The 15,662-nt window shown below is 31.9% G+C and overlaps 1 protein-coding gene across 22 annotated transcripts in view; it reads right to left on the bottom strand.

Moving 5' to 3' along the window:
• Cntn5 (contactin 5) overlaps window positions 1–15,662 on the bottom strand; it is a 1,206,007-nt gene that overhangs the window by 246,689 nt on the left and 943,656 nt on the right. For all 22 annotated transcript variants that reach the window (XM_087212119.1, XM_087212127.1, XM_087212125.1 and 19 more), the window contains 3 exons: window positions 7,717–7,853; window positions 6,303–6,432; window positions 4,311–4,461 (listed from right to left, as the gene is read on the bottom strand). In XM_087212119.1, coding sequence (XP_087068245.1) covers window positions 4,311–4,461; window positions 6,303–6,432; window positions 7,717–7,853 — 418 coding nt within the window. The remainder of the gene's footprint in view (window positions 1–4,310; window positions 4,462–6,302; window positions 6,433–7,716; window positions 7,854–15,662) is intronic.

Genomic DNA, 15,662 nt, shown 5'->3' with positions numbered 1-15,662 from the left:
ACAAAAAAATACAGAAGTTGAATATATGAAAAATCTTAATATGTGTGCATTGCTGGAGTACATTTTGGATGATTATATTTTAACAAAAGTTAATGGCCAAGTAATAGAAATAATGAACTGAAGTGAAAATCTAATAGGAATTTGATGAGCAGAACATTCTGAATCAAAGTATGTTAAAGGAGAAAATCTCTGTGGAACATTTTATTTCATAGTACTTCTGAAGTTTATTAGTGTTAGTATGAGAATGGACATGATTGATCAATGAACCTAAGAGAATGTGTGTTGGTGATCTTCAGAAGATATGGGGCAAAATCTGGGGCTCTCTTAAAGAAAAAGATTAAAAAATAATTTTAAAAAGTCTTAAAAAGACTTCACATTGATTGTCATTAATTTGCACATAAGCTATAAAGCTGATGGTGAAAGAAGTAAATACAGAGTCTTCCAGTATAAGACGGCATACTAAAGATACTAAATAAGGAGTAAGTAAAAGATATGAGTGGCAATACCAGGAATAGAAAACAAAAAGTGGAGATTTGGGGTTTTGATGAGCAAAGAGTGGCAATTTGAAGAGATGAGTAAAGAACATACTTTTTACACAGATTACCCAAAAACTCTTTTAGTGCCAGAGAATAGCTGAAGTATCATTTTCTTTAATTACTTGGATACGAAAGGGGTATGGTAATTATTTCCAGACTATTGATAACTAAAATCTATCCCAGCATTTAAAAATTCAAAGGTTCAAATGGAATTGTTATTATTCGTAACCCCACTACCAGTATCATCTTCATAATAATTCCAAATAGCATCTACTGAGTGCTTAGTAGATACTGTATATCAGCCAATGTATTTTACATAAGAAATTTAATTCAATATTCACAACTCAGAAAAGTTACTCTTTTAAGTTCTATTGTTATAAGTAACAAAACCATAGGTAATTTGTTAAAAGCTCATAAACTCATGAGGATAAGCAGGACAACTAAATCCCCTTATATACTGGATTATACTGCTACCCACAATATTAAAATGTTTTGTAAATTATAAATGCTACAGATTTACAAATTGTCATCATCATTAAGAATCATGGAATTGAGAAGCAGTTCAAATTGTTTTGTGATATAAATGACTTCTGTGATATAAACAACAACCAACTATAAACAACTCATCAATTCTGTCTCTTTATATAAGGATATATATATATATATATATATATATATATATATTAGGGATTCACTGAGAACCAAAAGAAAGCACAATTTTATAATCTATAAGCAAGTAAAGATGTATTAATTAGATTTACTCTAAAAGACATATTATATTGTAATTATTTAGTTCTAAACTTTAGTATGAATATTTCTGTATTTCTTTATAAAACTGATAAATAAGAAAAAGGCTGTGTTTTTGCGGTCCCCATCAGGGCAAACAGAACAACAGTAGAAAATTCAGTCAAAAAATGGCAGCAAAGGGTAAGCCAGTTGATTCTTAGTCACTCTAGATAAAACAAAGGATGGATTCCAGGCCCAGTTGTTGCAGCACTGTATTTACAGTTCAGAGTTAAATCTCAGTTAACTCTAAAATGTAATTCACTTTTTTGACTTTCTGATATATTTCCAGATGATAAAAGATGATTTTTCTGCAAATAAACTTTATAGTTTCATTTTTATGTGACTATTTTGGACATAATTTTATGGTTTTAAAAATTATTAATACATATTTTCATATTTAAATATTTCCTTTCCAATACATTATTGTTTTAACTCAATTTATCCAATATAATATTATTAATCATTTTTACATATATGAAACTCCCAGTCACATAGACAAGATTTCCAATCTTTTTTTAATTGTAAAAATTATTCATGAAGGGCAAGGCTCATTTATTTGACACCTCCAGCCCAGTTGTGGATAGATGAGAGGGGCAGAAGTCTCACATGAATCATGTACATACTTATATTCCAAGAAAAGAAAGCATGATTTGAGTCTGTACCAAATGTGAAATATAAACAATACAAAGGTCTTGTTGTCTTAACAGTATTCTGACAGCCCTCTTTCTATTTAAATGAATATTTACAACTATTACTGTATGATAGGTATGCTTTATAGCAGAAAAGTAACCTAAAATTTCCATAAGAAAACAAGTTATCTGTGTAATTGAGATACTGGTTAAAAAACGCTAAATATTTACATTTGGAATTTCATGTATAGATAATCATGAAATGTAAGGCTATGAAATGTGTTAACAAATTATCCATTCCTAAAAGTGGTATTTTATTACTTTGCTTGTTGACTTTAAGGGTAAAAATTCACTATACATTTGGGCTCTGTTATTAAATAAAGCCAGCACATAGATCTAAATATATAGATTAGGAAATGAAGAATGTTATATAAATGTGACCCAAACTTGCTTTTACTTGAATAAATAAAATCATAAATATTTTATTTTTCAACCTCCTTCCTGAACACTTTAACCACAAGTGTTGACATTTGGAAAAACTGCATTGAGATTGCGGTCAGTGTATATCTCTCACTAACCCAAGGGTTTAGTAGAAAGAGGAGTAGGAAAGCTAGAAAACTTACTATGTGTATTTTCCTACTTCTAGAAATTAATGAGTTTATTTTAGTTATATTTAATAGAAGGCTCCGTATTTTTTTTTTATTTTCATCAACACTTTTGCTTTAACGAAAAAAAACCCCAAGAAATAAAACACCATTCAACTTTTTATATTTGGAATGATATTTTTGAATAGTTGATGAAGGAGATTCTATTGGTGAACTCAGTAAATAGGACAAGGTCCACATGCCAAGAAGAAACATAAAACAAAGTAGTAGGTTTCAAACAGCTTGAACTGATAAGATATATATTTTGATAACGTAAGTACTTTAGCCCATTCATAAAAATGGTAAAACATTGCGAATTATTTGTTTTGTCTACACAAAAATACTTCTGATTTAATAAATTTTGTATAGGATTTATTTTTATATTTCTCTGATTAATGATCCAAAAATATTCAACAATCTTTTGACTGATTCAATCACATGAAACACTGATACCACAATTTCTGATTTTGGCAAGTAAGAGGAATTCTCTTTCAAAACAAGATGTATATTGTGATCTATTGTGATCATTCTTTCCAGGCTGGAAAGATTCTTGAGCCTGAACTGAACCAAGTTTTCAACAAATTATTTCATCTGAAATATACAGTTTAAATTGGAGTGCCTCAGACTTGGTGCAAAACAAAAACTTGGAAAGGAAAAATTTTGAAATATTTCAGAATTAAAGGATTATTCAAATGGACCCCTAATGTTGAGCTAATTTATTTGAATTATATTATCATTTACCTCTGGACAAATACAAGTTAAACCCTTATCCCTATACATTGAATGAAAAGAAACATTTTAAAACAACAATGTGAAATAGTTTTACACAAGGGAGGCTAATACTTTATCAAAGCTCAATTATCATGTGTAACACCCATATGATAATGATTGGTAGAGTCTGAGACTTCTGAAGTTGGCATACATAGATTATCATGTGATGATTTGCTTTCTCATTAATCTTTTCCAGTTGTATTGCTTTGATATTCCTTGACTTTTACTTGTCAAAGACAAATATTTACACATTTAGTATTCCTGTGCTCTTTACAAATTTGCCTGCAGCAATCAACATAATCTGATTTTATTTTGCATCAAATGATTGAATACAAAAATGCAAACTTTGCACAAATATTACATTGCACAAATTCAATCACAAAATGATTATGAAGACTATTCACAGTATTTTAATATTATCTTTAATATTAACATCGAACAAAAACACAATTCTTAAGTATTCGGATATAATTTGTGGACTGTGAAATATGCAGACCCAAAATGAGTAACTTGGTGAAAGTGTTTGTTTTCTTTATAACTTACTGAAATTCCTAATGGGTTCAAAACAACTGAGATAAAGAAGTCCAACCATATTAAAGTAGTGCATTTTTAATTTTTATCCACTATAGCCACATTTATATTTATTTATGAAATATGCCTCACAGCTTCTTACAAGAAACATATATTTTGTGTATGTATTTGTAACATTAAGAAAGTCTAATTTTAAGGGGGACCAAGTTTTTGCAAAAGGGAAGGGAACCAAGAGATGAAGGAAGGTTGGAGGAAGGGAAGGGGAAAGGGATAAAAAAGAATTAAATTAAAATATATTATGTACGTGCACCAACTCCCCACAAGGAATGTAATCATTCTTTACTGCAGACATGTACCAATAAAAATATAAAACAACAAAAAGAAAGACAATGAATATAAAGCAGACTTCTTACCTTTTGTTCTCTCTAACTGCTTTATCTCCCTTCTTCCAAGAGATGTTTGGTTTTGGAGAGCCTTGAGGTTTGCATTCTATTATGACTTCTCGGTTTTTGGTAACGATTATTGTTTTCTTCAGTTGATTCAGTGCAAAAGTAGGAGCTGAAGCTATTAGAAAGAAACTGTTAATTCTACCAGAAACAATAATCTCACATGAATGAATACTCTAGATTTTGCAACTTTTTCCTCTAAGAAATGTTTCTCATAAAATCGTATATATGAGATTAACACAAAAATTTTATTATTAATTAATGGATATTTTCCTGGCTCTCTTTTCACTAGGAGATGATGATTTCACACAATATGTGGTCGATGGATAAATGCTATTTCATAAAATGACTAGCTGTAATTAAGATTACCAACTTCAATTATGAAAGACTGGTGGACAACTTTGGCAAAAGGCCAAGAGGCCAATTGCAGAAGTATATTTGGAATTTCTTTGGAATAATTTATATTACCTCATGGAGAAAAAACCCTGTGTCCTGCATTTCCCACCTATAAATCTTAATTTTATAAATAATTTACTTTAATGTATAAATTGGATGTGATTTTAAAAAATATATTTTTAACAAATGGAATTGAGTTTTAATTCAAAATTTTATTTCATTTGTTGCATTTATTCATCTAAGTGTGATTATTCATTAATATTAACTTTTTTGTTAGATATTTTATAAATGCTTTTGACTGTGAAAAAAATTTATGGTATCTGAGACCTTTATTTTTGTCCTTTGGACCATTTCATGTGTATTTCAGTAATATTTTATGTTCATAACTTTCAATATAATGTATGACACAAGAACATTAAAATTTATATTACAATTCATATTTTTGGTTGCTTACTCGAAAAAGAATTTATAAAAGATAATTTTGAAAATACATACAGTGAATAAGAAGGATTTCTGAGTGTTTCTGGGTAAACTATTAACTAAATGTAGCCTGAATGAGCTTTTTTATTCCAAGATGTTAGAGTGTTAGTTGACAAGAAATTACATTAATATTTGATTGGTTAAGATGTGAGAAGTTGAAATGTAATCCTCTATTAGCTATTGATTTTTTTTAATGTGGAGAAATTTCAACTGCAAACATTTATAAGTCAATACATTTATTTGTGATGTATTACATTCAGCCTACATGTAAGTGGTAGTTTCCCAAGTTTCTAAGATTGTTGACATTTCTGTAAATGTTATGTTTTGGGTGTTTAAGTGGGAAGTAGAAAACATGGTTGGCCTTCTGCCTACTCTTAGGAGACAGTAAATCTTACTTTTTATTATAGCCATTTTAGAACCAAAATTTACGAGACTATCTGTATGAGAAAAGGTGAAATCCATCCCAGTGCTCAATCAGGGTAGTCTCTCCCACTGGATTGACTCTTTCTTATAATTTTAAGTAGGGAATTTGTGCCAATTCTCAATTACCTTCTTAACAGAGGTACATCCTATGAGCCTACCATGCCTGGCCTCTGGATAGCTTACCATTTTATTTTGAGGATGATGAAGGCTAATACCTGGTTAGAAAAGGTAGATTTATCTTGGAGTCCTATCTTGCAAGACACACACACAGCTGCTTCAGAAAATAGAAACCATTTCTATGTGAGCAGGGACAGGCTGCTTGAATTCTACTTTTTGATTTCCTATACTCTCAAGGCATTCTTCCTTAAAATTAACATGTATTTCTTTGTATGATTTTAATGCCACAGAAAAGACAAATAAACCATTTAAGATTAAAATGAAAATTAGAAAACCTACATAAACCAAAAAGATACAGAACAAAGTGTACACAAAATAAGGCAGTCTTCTAAGACTTACAAAAATTGTCAGCAATACAAAGCATTTCTTTTCAAGCCATAAAAAACATTTTTAGAACTCCATCACAAAACGTCAGTATAGCAAGAATTCAAGCATGAAAAGATGCAATCTTTTTGTCTGTTTATTTACTTAAAAACTGCATACCTAGAATCTTCAGCTCAGCACTAGCATAAATAGCACCATATTTATTTTCAGCCAAACACTGATACATCCCAGAATCAGACTGGTTTACACTGTGGATCATCAATACTCCATTAGCTGTGTTGACTCTATTCTGTAATGGAAAAAAATTAGATATAGAAAATAAGCAACTCAAAGATTTTGAGCCTATTCTCTCCTATATCAAGAAAAAAGGGCCTCTAATTTATCTAATTAAGCATTATTTGGTAATTTTGTAACACAGATTTACCGTTTACTATTTTGTCATGTATCTTATAAATTAAAACTATTTCTTCGTCAGTAAAGAAAACAGTATTTTCTGTAGTATTCTTATGTGTTTTATTTTCAATTATTTGTTTAATCTAAACTGGCTTTTTTTTTTTTCCACTTAGCAGACATATAATGTGCTGGTGGAATTTATGTTTCTTGGAGAATGGGAACAGAAAACTAGCACAGCCTTTTCTCAAGGAATATCCCCAGGAGAATACGAATGAATGAACTGGTGAATCCACCCCCAACACTTCTTTAACAGCTCTACAGTCCCTTTTTTTCCTTTTTTTTTTTTTTTTCTTGGCTTTTTGTGTAACTGCATCTTGTTTTGGCTTAGCTGGCTTTAGAAGAGAATTTGGGAACCAGATTAAATTATGGGCATAATCTGATTCAATTTCTTCATTTTAGAAAGGACCAATCTGAGACTCAAAGAGATATAAAATAGACAAGTTTCTAGGCCTGGTGACTGGCAGGACTTGTGCTCAGAGTCTCAACTTTACACGCTTCTCCTCCATTTTATCAGAAATAGTGAATTATTCCTCCTCTGTTTTCCTTCTTTCAAAGATCATAATCAAGGAAGAGAGCTGTTAAAATTATTACCATTACTCTGAAAGTAAATAATAACCAAATTAATTTTAAATATAGTACCCAGAAAGTTGCTGTAAAATCATGGTTTACTATAAAGCCACTTATTAAGTCTGCGGTTAGTAGGGCATCATATAAAGAACAATGCCCGGGACACCAGAGATAAATATTGTATTCTGGTCTACTCATACTAGACATGTGATATTGGGCAATTCCCTTTACTTTAAGAGATTAACTCCATCATCTGCAAAGGGAAGGTAATAAGCTAGATGGTATCTAATAGCCAGAAATGACAATGAGTTTAGATGATCATTGATATTTCCCCAAGAATTTATAGCACTGAAAATATTTGAATAAAAATATATTACTCAAACATGTAATGAGTTGATTAAATTTTTTTGCTTTTATATTTGCTATATTTCTGACTCCAAAGAAATTAGCAGTGGTAGGAAATGTCTCTCAATAAGAACAAAGAAGCCTTTTTTATACTGGACACAATGTTGCTAAAATTACACTAGAACAGATTATTAGCTCCCAACAGTACCTGAGGCAAGAGAGGCACTCCATTCTTCAGCCAGCGGTATGTGGGCCTGGGCTTCCCAGTGGCCTTGCATTCCCATTGGAGGGCGCTCCCACTGTCCAACTGGGTATCATTCAGTTTTTCTACCCAGTGTGGGTAGGCTATAAGTATTTAAGCATTAAGGAAGGGTGATTTCATTTCTCAAATGCTTTACTAAATTCAATATTCATATGGAAAACATTGCATTTAAATATTTTTAATTTTAAAATTCACATAACCATAGATATTTGGAATAAGCACAGCATTGCATTACACACAGAACTATTTTTCCTGAACAAAAAGAAAGTTAAACACAGACCAATGAATATACTTTGATGACATTTTTGTCAAGTAGATGTGTGTGTGTTTAATTTTGAAACTGCTTTAAAGCAAGTGATTTGCTTCTCCTGAGGCACTAGAACTCATTTTCTAGGAAGTCAGTTACTTAAGAGGCATTGTTCTTTCAAAATATGGGAATACTATAGGAAGAAGTAATACAACTTATTATTAAATAAGTAGCTCTGATTTTTCTTTCTTTTCCTTTCTCCTTTCCTTTCTAGACCTTTTTTTCTTTCCTAATAGGACCTGAATAGTTTTGGGAAAATAATTTTGATTAAAATTTTACTTAGTATGTAAATTTTCTTAATTTATCTTCCAATATAAATTTTTTTAGTTTTCAAAATTGCAACAGAGGAAAAAACTCCTTTATCAGAAGACAATGCTATTATTTTACAAAATATGTAAGATATCAGTTAAAATCTTTCTTCTGATGGCCAATTTATAATATAAATGTGACTCATTGTCCATACATATTCTTTTTAAAATAGTCAAAGCAATAAATATAAAAAATTGAACTGAATTTATTATTTTTCTCTAGGAACACTTTTGGCAAAAAACTACTAAATATTTTATCAGTTCTACCAAAGACTTTGATCATTCATTCTTATGTTCATTCATCTCACACTATAACGTCCTTACCAATCTTAGAGATGATTAGGGATAGAGAAATAACCATATCCCGTACTAAAGAATTTGAACTGCAGTAGAGAAGGCCTAAAATCATTGCCAGGGAAAGACCATCATAAGGAATCTGTGATATCCAAAACCAAAGCCAGTTTAGGAAGGAGCAGAAAAGCAAGAGAGAAAGAACTCTTATTTATTAAATTGTAGTAGTTGACATGATGTCCTATATACAGCTAAGTTCTCAAATTAATCTTTGCAACATTCATTCTGCAAAGAAACGTATCTTATTTTGTGAATCAAGAAACTGGCTCAAAGCCATTAAAGAAGTTTGTACAAAGTTACAAAGTGAGTTATTTGTCTGTAAGTAGAAATGTTGTTTTTATTAGCTGATTGGTTATCTAGCTAGTATAATCTTGTCTTTAAGGAGCCCTACCTTTGCATAACATAGACAAGATTTGTAGGCCATGAAATACATTTTGTGATTCCTATTCAAATATCTCACCATAATGAGTTTCAAATATTGATCTTGACTTTTGTGTTTGGATTCCAAAATCAGTCTCTTTATAGTTTCATGCCATATATACTAAAAATACTGAGAAAGCAGCTAAGATATAAGAGTAATACTAAACTCTTTCATTTTTGAGATTTCTATAAGCTTTTCTACCCTGCTTTCCCCACTACTTCATACTGTGAGTGACTCCTGAAATCCACACAGACCAGTTTGCTATTTCCCAGGCACATACTGTACTTGAGTCTACTTACTCCATGTGAAATGTCCTACTGTCTTCACTGTCACTTTTAATCCCACTAGTAATTCAACATTAGTGACAATACCAGAGGGGGTCATTTGTACATTCCCTGGACACCTACAGTTATTCCTCACCTGGAAAATCATCAAGTAATGGCTTGTTGTCCCTTTTAGTTGCTAAGATATTTTTGGTTAAACATGTGAGCTAGATAGTGAGATCATTGAGGGAACCATTGATTAAAAATATATACTTTAGAAACAACATGGTTCCAATTATAGAAAATTATAAAATATTGACCAATTGTATTTCATGATCATTCTCTTAATGTGCTAGAATTAATGCTGGCATATACAGCTTGTGGGACTTAAAAATGGAAAAGATACCTTAAAATTGACTGAAATGAAAAATTAAGAAAGTGTTAAAATAACAGAAAAAAGACTGTCATTTGAAAAAAATTAAAGACTGCAATAATTTTTCTCCAAATATATTTTGGATTACTCTATAAAATGGTAAAACAAAGTCCCGGTTCAAAAATGAATTTGTCAGAGCAATCAAACAAGTTATCCCTGCCATTGTGTACCACTATAGTACAAAGCTTACACTGAGCATACAAAGGTGAATATGCCATCATGTCTGTCTGCTATCAGCTCAAAATTTAGATGATGAGATACAATTGAATCATTATACAAATTCACTCTACCAACAATTCTGAAAATAAAACTGACCTGTGACATAGCTCTCTTAATTAAAAAAATACTATCAATTTATCAGTGCTTGATAGATCAAAAACATGAAGTTTTAGATCTTGCTATTTTGATCTAGGTTTGTATTTTTGTTTTGTTTTTTGATTTTGAGATGGGGTCTCACTATGTAGCCCAGGCTGGCCTTGAACTTGTGGTGATCCTCCTGCTTCAGCCTCCCCTGTACTGGGATTACAGACGTGTGATACCATACCTGGCCTGAACTAGGACTATCCCTCATTTATATGTACATGTGTATGTGCATGCATATAACCTGTATGTCTACGTGTATGTTCACATCTATAGGACATAATAGCAAATGCAACTGTGAAACTCGGTAACTTGGTGATATCACTTGGCTGCTTCCCTAGATGCCATGTGCAATTATATTTAAGCTTCTTGCAAAGAAGGGCCCAGAACAATACACATCCACAAATATATAGATATAAACATGCACACAGACACAAACACAAATAAAATAAGGTATTGATTATGTGAAAATTAAGCTCCATATTGGAAAAAATTAACATCATCACTGGATAAAATTTAAGGCTATTCGTATTTAAACTGTCCTCCTTCGTGATATACCTGGAAAATGTTGTATTTAATAAAGGATCAGTTCAAATTTTACAATAGATTTCCTTTTTTATTTTTTCAGGTTGTTTTACTTTTTTAAAATTTTAATTGAAATATGGCATTTGAACTTATTTATGGGATACACTGTTATAATTTGCTACATGTATACAAAGTGCAAAGATTTCTTTTTTATATTGCAATATATTTCACAAACCACTAGTTCTATACTGCATAGACCTACAGTTGAAAGATATTATGTGGAAGGACTATGATAGAATGTTTAAAATACACAATTAGACACTTGATTATAGAATGGAAGAATGTGTTTTAGGCCATGATATGACAAAGAGTACCGCCCTTATAAGATTCTTAGAAAAACAAAATCATCAGTAATATGATCAGAAACAAGCAAGGTTATGTTTAGAAATTTTCATTGGCTGAAGATTGCAGGTTGTTAAAGGGCAATGTCTCTAGCTTCTGAATAATAATGATGCGAAGATAACAGATACCAAGACATGACCTGCATTGTGGTGAATATTTGACCTGCCTGGAAAAAGAAAATCCTGGGTTGGGCCCTGCTTAAAATAAATCACTCATTTCTTTTTTTGAACTTTTGCAAGCTTCCTCTTTTAGGGTGTGGAAAACTAAAGAGACATATGGCACTTTAAACTCAGAAGCAGTTAAAACCCTGCCAGATGCACTGTATATTGGCAACTACTTATGTAATACATTTGAGCTTCAAATCCAGTCTCTGGGTTACATTTTTTTGAAACACAAAGCAGATGTGCACAAAGCAACTCTTGCTTATTATCTCTTGTCATTAGAAATTCTGTAGCTCTTTACTGATAAATGCTAACTGTTATTGGCCTCCTTCATTATTCCAATACTCTTAAAGTATTGAGGAGTCAACATATTTTTTCCACATAGATCACTTTTAGTATTATGACTATCCACTATGGGCCAGTGAGAGGTAATGTAGAACACTGGAAAGATTATATAGTTGGGGGTGAATAGAGGTTCAAATCCCAGTGCTATGATGCCCTTGCTCTAATACGTGCTTAGGAATGAGTTACCTAATTTTAATGAGTCTCCTCTGCAAGCTGTAAATGGTAATTTCTATTTCAGTGAGCTACTATAATGATTGAACATAATAAATTCTGGTTACTTCTCATCTCTAACCTATTGCCATTGTATACAATTTCCTTTTCTCTCAAATGTGAACACATGTATGGCACCATGTTCATAACAACAGTAGAATTCAAGGCAAACATTTTTCTCCAAAGAAACAGGATTGAGATTTTATTATGAAATTAATAATCAGAAATCTATAAGTTTATATCATTTCCCACAATAAACTTGTCATATATTTTCATAGCTAAAATGCTTTAAAAAATTCTACTTAGGGCTGTGAATGTGGCACAGTGCTACAGCACTTATTTAGCATGTCAAAAACCATGGATTTGTTGCACAGGAGCCCCAACATAAATAGGAAAAAACCCTCTATCTCATATAGAAAAGTATGATTTTGAAGAAAAGAAAAATGGTGAGAATGAATGGAAAGAACTTGAATATATCAAACTGTTCTCTGTAATATTAATAAACTGAAATACATAAGCATCACCTACTCTGTCCCATGCTTTAGCGTAGGTCAGCCATATCTCACTGAGAGGGAACATCCTATAGCCAGAGTTGGGGTGTAAGTTGAATTCTGGTGTCATTACCAGTTCTATGTTGGATTCTACTTGTGATTATTATTAGGGCATTTTTATTATTACTGATATATTGGAGGTCAAACCAAGGGCTTTGTGCTTGATAGGCAAGCGCTCAGCCACAGCAACACATCTCCAGCTTCTAATGTTTATTTTTAATAGGACCTTGTACCAGAAATTCCTTAATCTAGCTAGTCATCATTTCCTCATCTGTTAAGAAATTCTAATAACAAGGCTTATTGTGTTGATGTTTATAAAGTATGATGTCTACTTTGTTGTCTATGTCTATCATCTAGAACATGCTTTTTGCAATTATTAGTTTCATTCATTAGTGTTTTAGTCTCCTTTGACTTCCCCTTATTTGTTACAGTAAGTAAACATGTAAAATTATGTGCATATCTAAACAATAATCTTTATAATAGTACGGAATTATAATAGAAATTGTCCACTTTCCTTTCCTTGTCTTCCTTCCTTCCCTCTCATACCCTTCCTTCCTCACTTCTTTCTTCATTTGTTGTTTTTGCATAATTTTCTTTCTTTTTATTTGAGAACTTTAAATCACCAAGCTAAACCTACAGTATATTGGAAATGTAAAAGATTAAAAATTTCTATGACTGTTATAACCAGGTCTTTTGGGTCTATCATGAGAAACTAGAAGGTACAGAGATAACCAAAAAAATGAATCAAAACTATATCATATAAAAAGGTACAAATTCCCAATGATGAATGTCATCATATTATACACCTAAAATGTACCAATAAACTTCATGAATAAAAATGTATTAATAAAAGGAATATTTATTAGAATAATTATATAGCTTATCCCATAGTTCATTCCAAAATTTTCCATTTTAATTCTTACATTATTTTTCAAACATGTTCATGTTATATTACATGTTTAATTTTTCATTAATTTTAATTTGTCTAACTATATATGTTGACTAATTTCTTGTAATATATTTACAATACTGATGCTCAGTTAAGCAAAATATATAGCATAAATTTGTACCTACCACTCAACTTTTAAGGTTTTGACAAAACAAAATCTTCCTTAAAATACAGGCTTATCTTTTGAGTCTAAATGATAAGCATGTAAACCATTTTTGTAATTATACTGTCAAGAAAAAGTGAACTACAGAAAAAAAAATCTTTATTTTCAATACTCTATGAATATTGAACATTTGGATAGAATGAGTCAGTCTTTACTTTTTCCCAATAGGTAGAGCTCAAGTTACATAGTGCCCAACAGTATTCCATTCTGCTGAGAGATGATTCTAAATATAATTCATGAATACAGTGGGATAGCCAGGCATCATAGGATCCATATTACTATGGTTTGCAAGTGTCCCTTACAGACCCTCTTGTTAAAGTTTCTGTTGCCAGCCTTTAGTAGTGGGCCCTTCTGAAGAGTGTTAGGTTTTTAGGGGCCTGACCTTCAAAGGGGTATCAAGATTGTAGCCCGTTCCTGTTCTGCTCTCCCTTGTTTCTTAGCCACCATGATGTGAACACCTTGCTTTCCTACAAACTCCTGTTATGATGTACTGCCCTGCCATTGGCCCAAGGACAAAAGCACAAGTGACCATTAACTAAAACTTCTGAACTGTGAGCCAACAGAAACATTTTCTCCTCTTAAAATGAATATCTCAGGGATTTTGTCCCAGCAACAAAAAGCTGGATTTCACATATACTTATTGCCAGTCAGGTGGAAATAATGGACAAGATACCTTCTACATTTTAGAGTTTAATGGTGACCAAAGCCTTCAAGTCAAACACATGTTTTAAAAGTATGAAAGTCAAGTACTCAAGGTACTTCTGGAAGTGAAATAGATACGTTCATAATTGTTCTAGGGAGTAGTGGCGAACCTATACACAAGAACTACAGTGAGCATCCAAAGCCCTCTATGTTGGCACATGAGCCAAGTTGCCTCAGGAGCTGAGCATTGGATAACAAATGTTTTTTCTAAACTAAAACCACAGTATTTGAGTTTAATTGCAGTGTTGGCACTTTGTGATAAATAAGTGGGTTTGGGGTTGTGGTTTGGGCACTCAGTCTCTAAATGGTTTACCATCATTCTTAAGGCAACAGATATAAACTGGGATTATCTACGGAAAATCAAAATGTATGGCCACATGATGGAGCTTGATGGAAGCCATCCTAATCATAGGCAACAGCAAGAGATCACACGGATGCCAAATGGGTATAGGTTGTCTAGATTCTCTTTCTAGACAATAATCCAGATTAATTTTCTCTTTGCTTTGGCATGTTTTTCTTTACCTGGCTACCCTACAGTTATCTACAACAAGAACCCACAGATTGTTTCTCAGTGACAGTTTCATAGGCAAATCTTCTCATCGGGAAGTACATCAGGAAAAAAATGTACATCAATAATATTGAGTCAAGACAATTTTCTATACTTCTGGAAATAATCATTACTGCCTAAGAATGAAGTGCTTGTGGTAAGGAGAGGAACAAGGTGAGTGGAGTCGTGTAAGAGCCTCCATCTCAAATAGTTTACCTATGTGTGGGCCATTCTCAAAACAAAGATATTTGGTACCTTTATGTAATAGCTTTAATAGTAATAAGTATTTGTTAACATTGTGTGTGTGTGTGTGTGTATTTATGATCTTGAGTTGTGCTTAAACACTTCTTTTTTAGTATTAATTTTTTTCAAAGAGGAGTTAATAATATTTCATTCTGTTGCTTTGAGGATAAAATAACAACAACTTCAAAGGTTAATTATTGTTCCATTGGGGTACAGAAACAACATTTTTCCTCTATGGTTAGAGAATTGTCCTAATGATTTGCTTTAAAGATTTGTGGATAGTTATGAACAGTATGAATTTAATCCAAAATTATGAACTTTGTAGATTTCATCCAAATAAAGCATCATCCAAAGCAAAGCCGGTATTTCAATCTTACAAATTATTAATGGATTCTATATCTTCTTCTTTGAGATACTTTCTGAGTTTAGCCTTTCAGGTAGCCATCCTTTTTAAGGCTTTCCCAGGTCCTCTGAATAAAATACGAAAGACTCTGCAGTTTCACAGCCTTTTTCACATGCCTTTATCATGGCACCTGCTCTCTACTAATATGGGGCTCCCTTTCATTGAATCAAATTTGACCATGAGTTCCTGTAAAGCTGTATGTTTAGCATGTCTAGCAGTATGAAACAATTAAAATTACTTGAATGAAT

The sequence above is a fragment of the Heterocephalus glaber genome, unplaced genomic scaffold, assembly GCF_053883595.1.
Source record: "Heterocephalus glaber isolate CG9 unplaced genomic scaffold, H.glaber_assembly_v1.0 deba00001429, whole genome shotgun sequence".
NCBI lineage: Eukaryota > Metazoa > Chordata > Mammalia > Rodentia > Bathyergidae > Heterocephalus > Heterocephalus glaber.
Note: the sequence above shows the minus strand (reverse complement) of the source record. Positions and strands in the feature narration are given on the sequence as shown.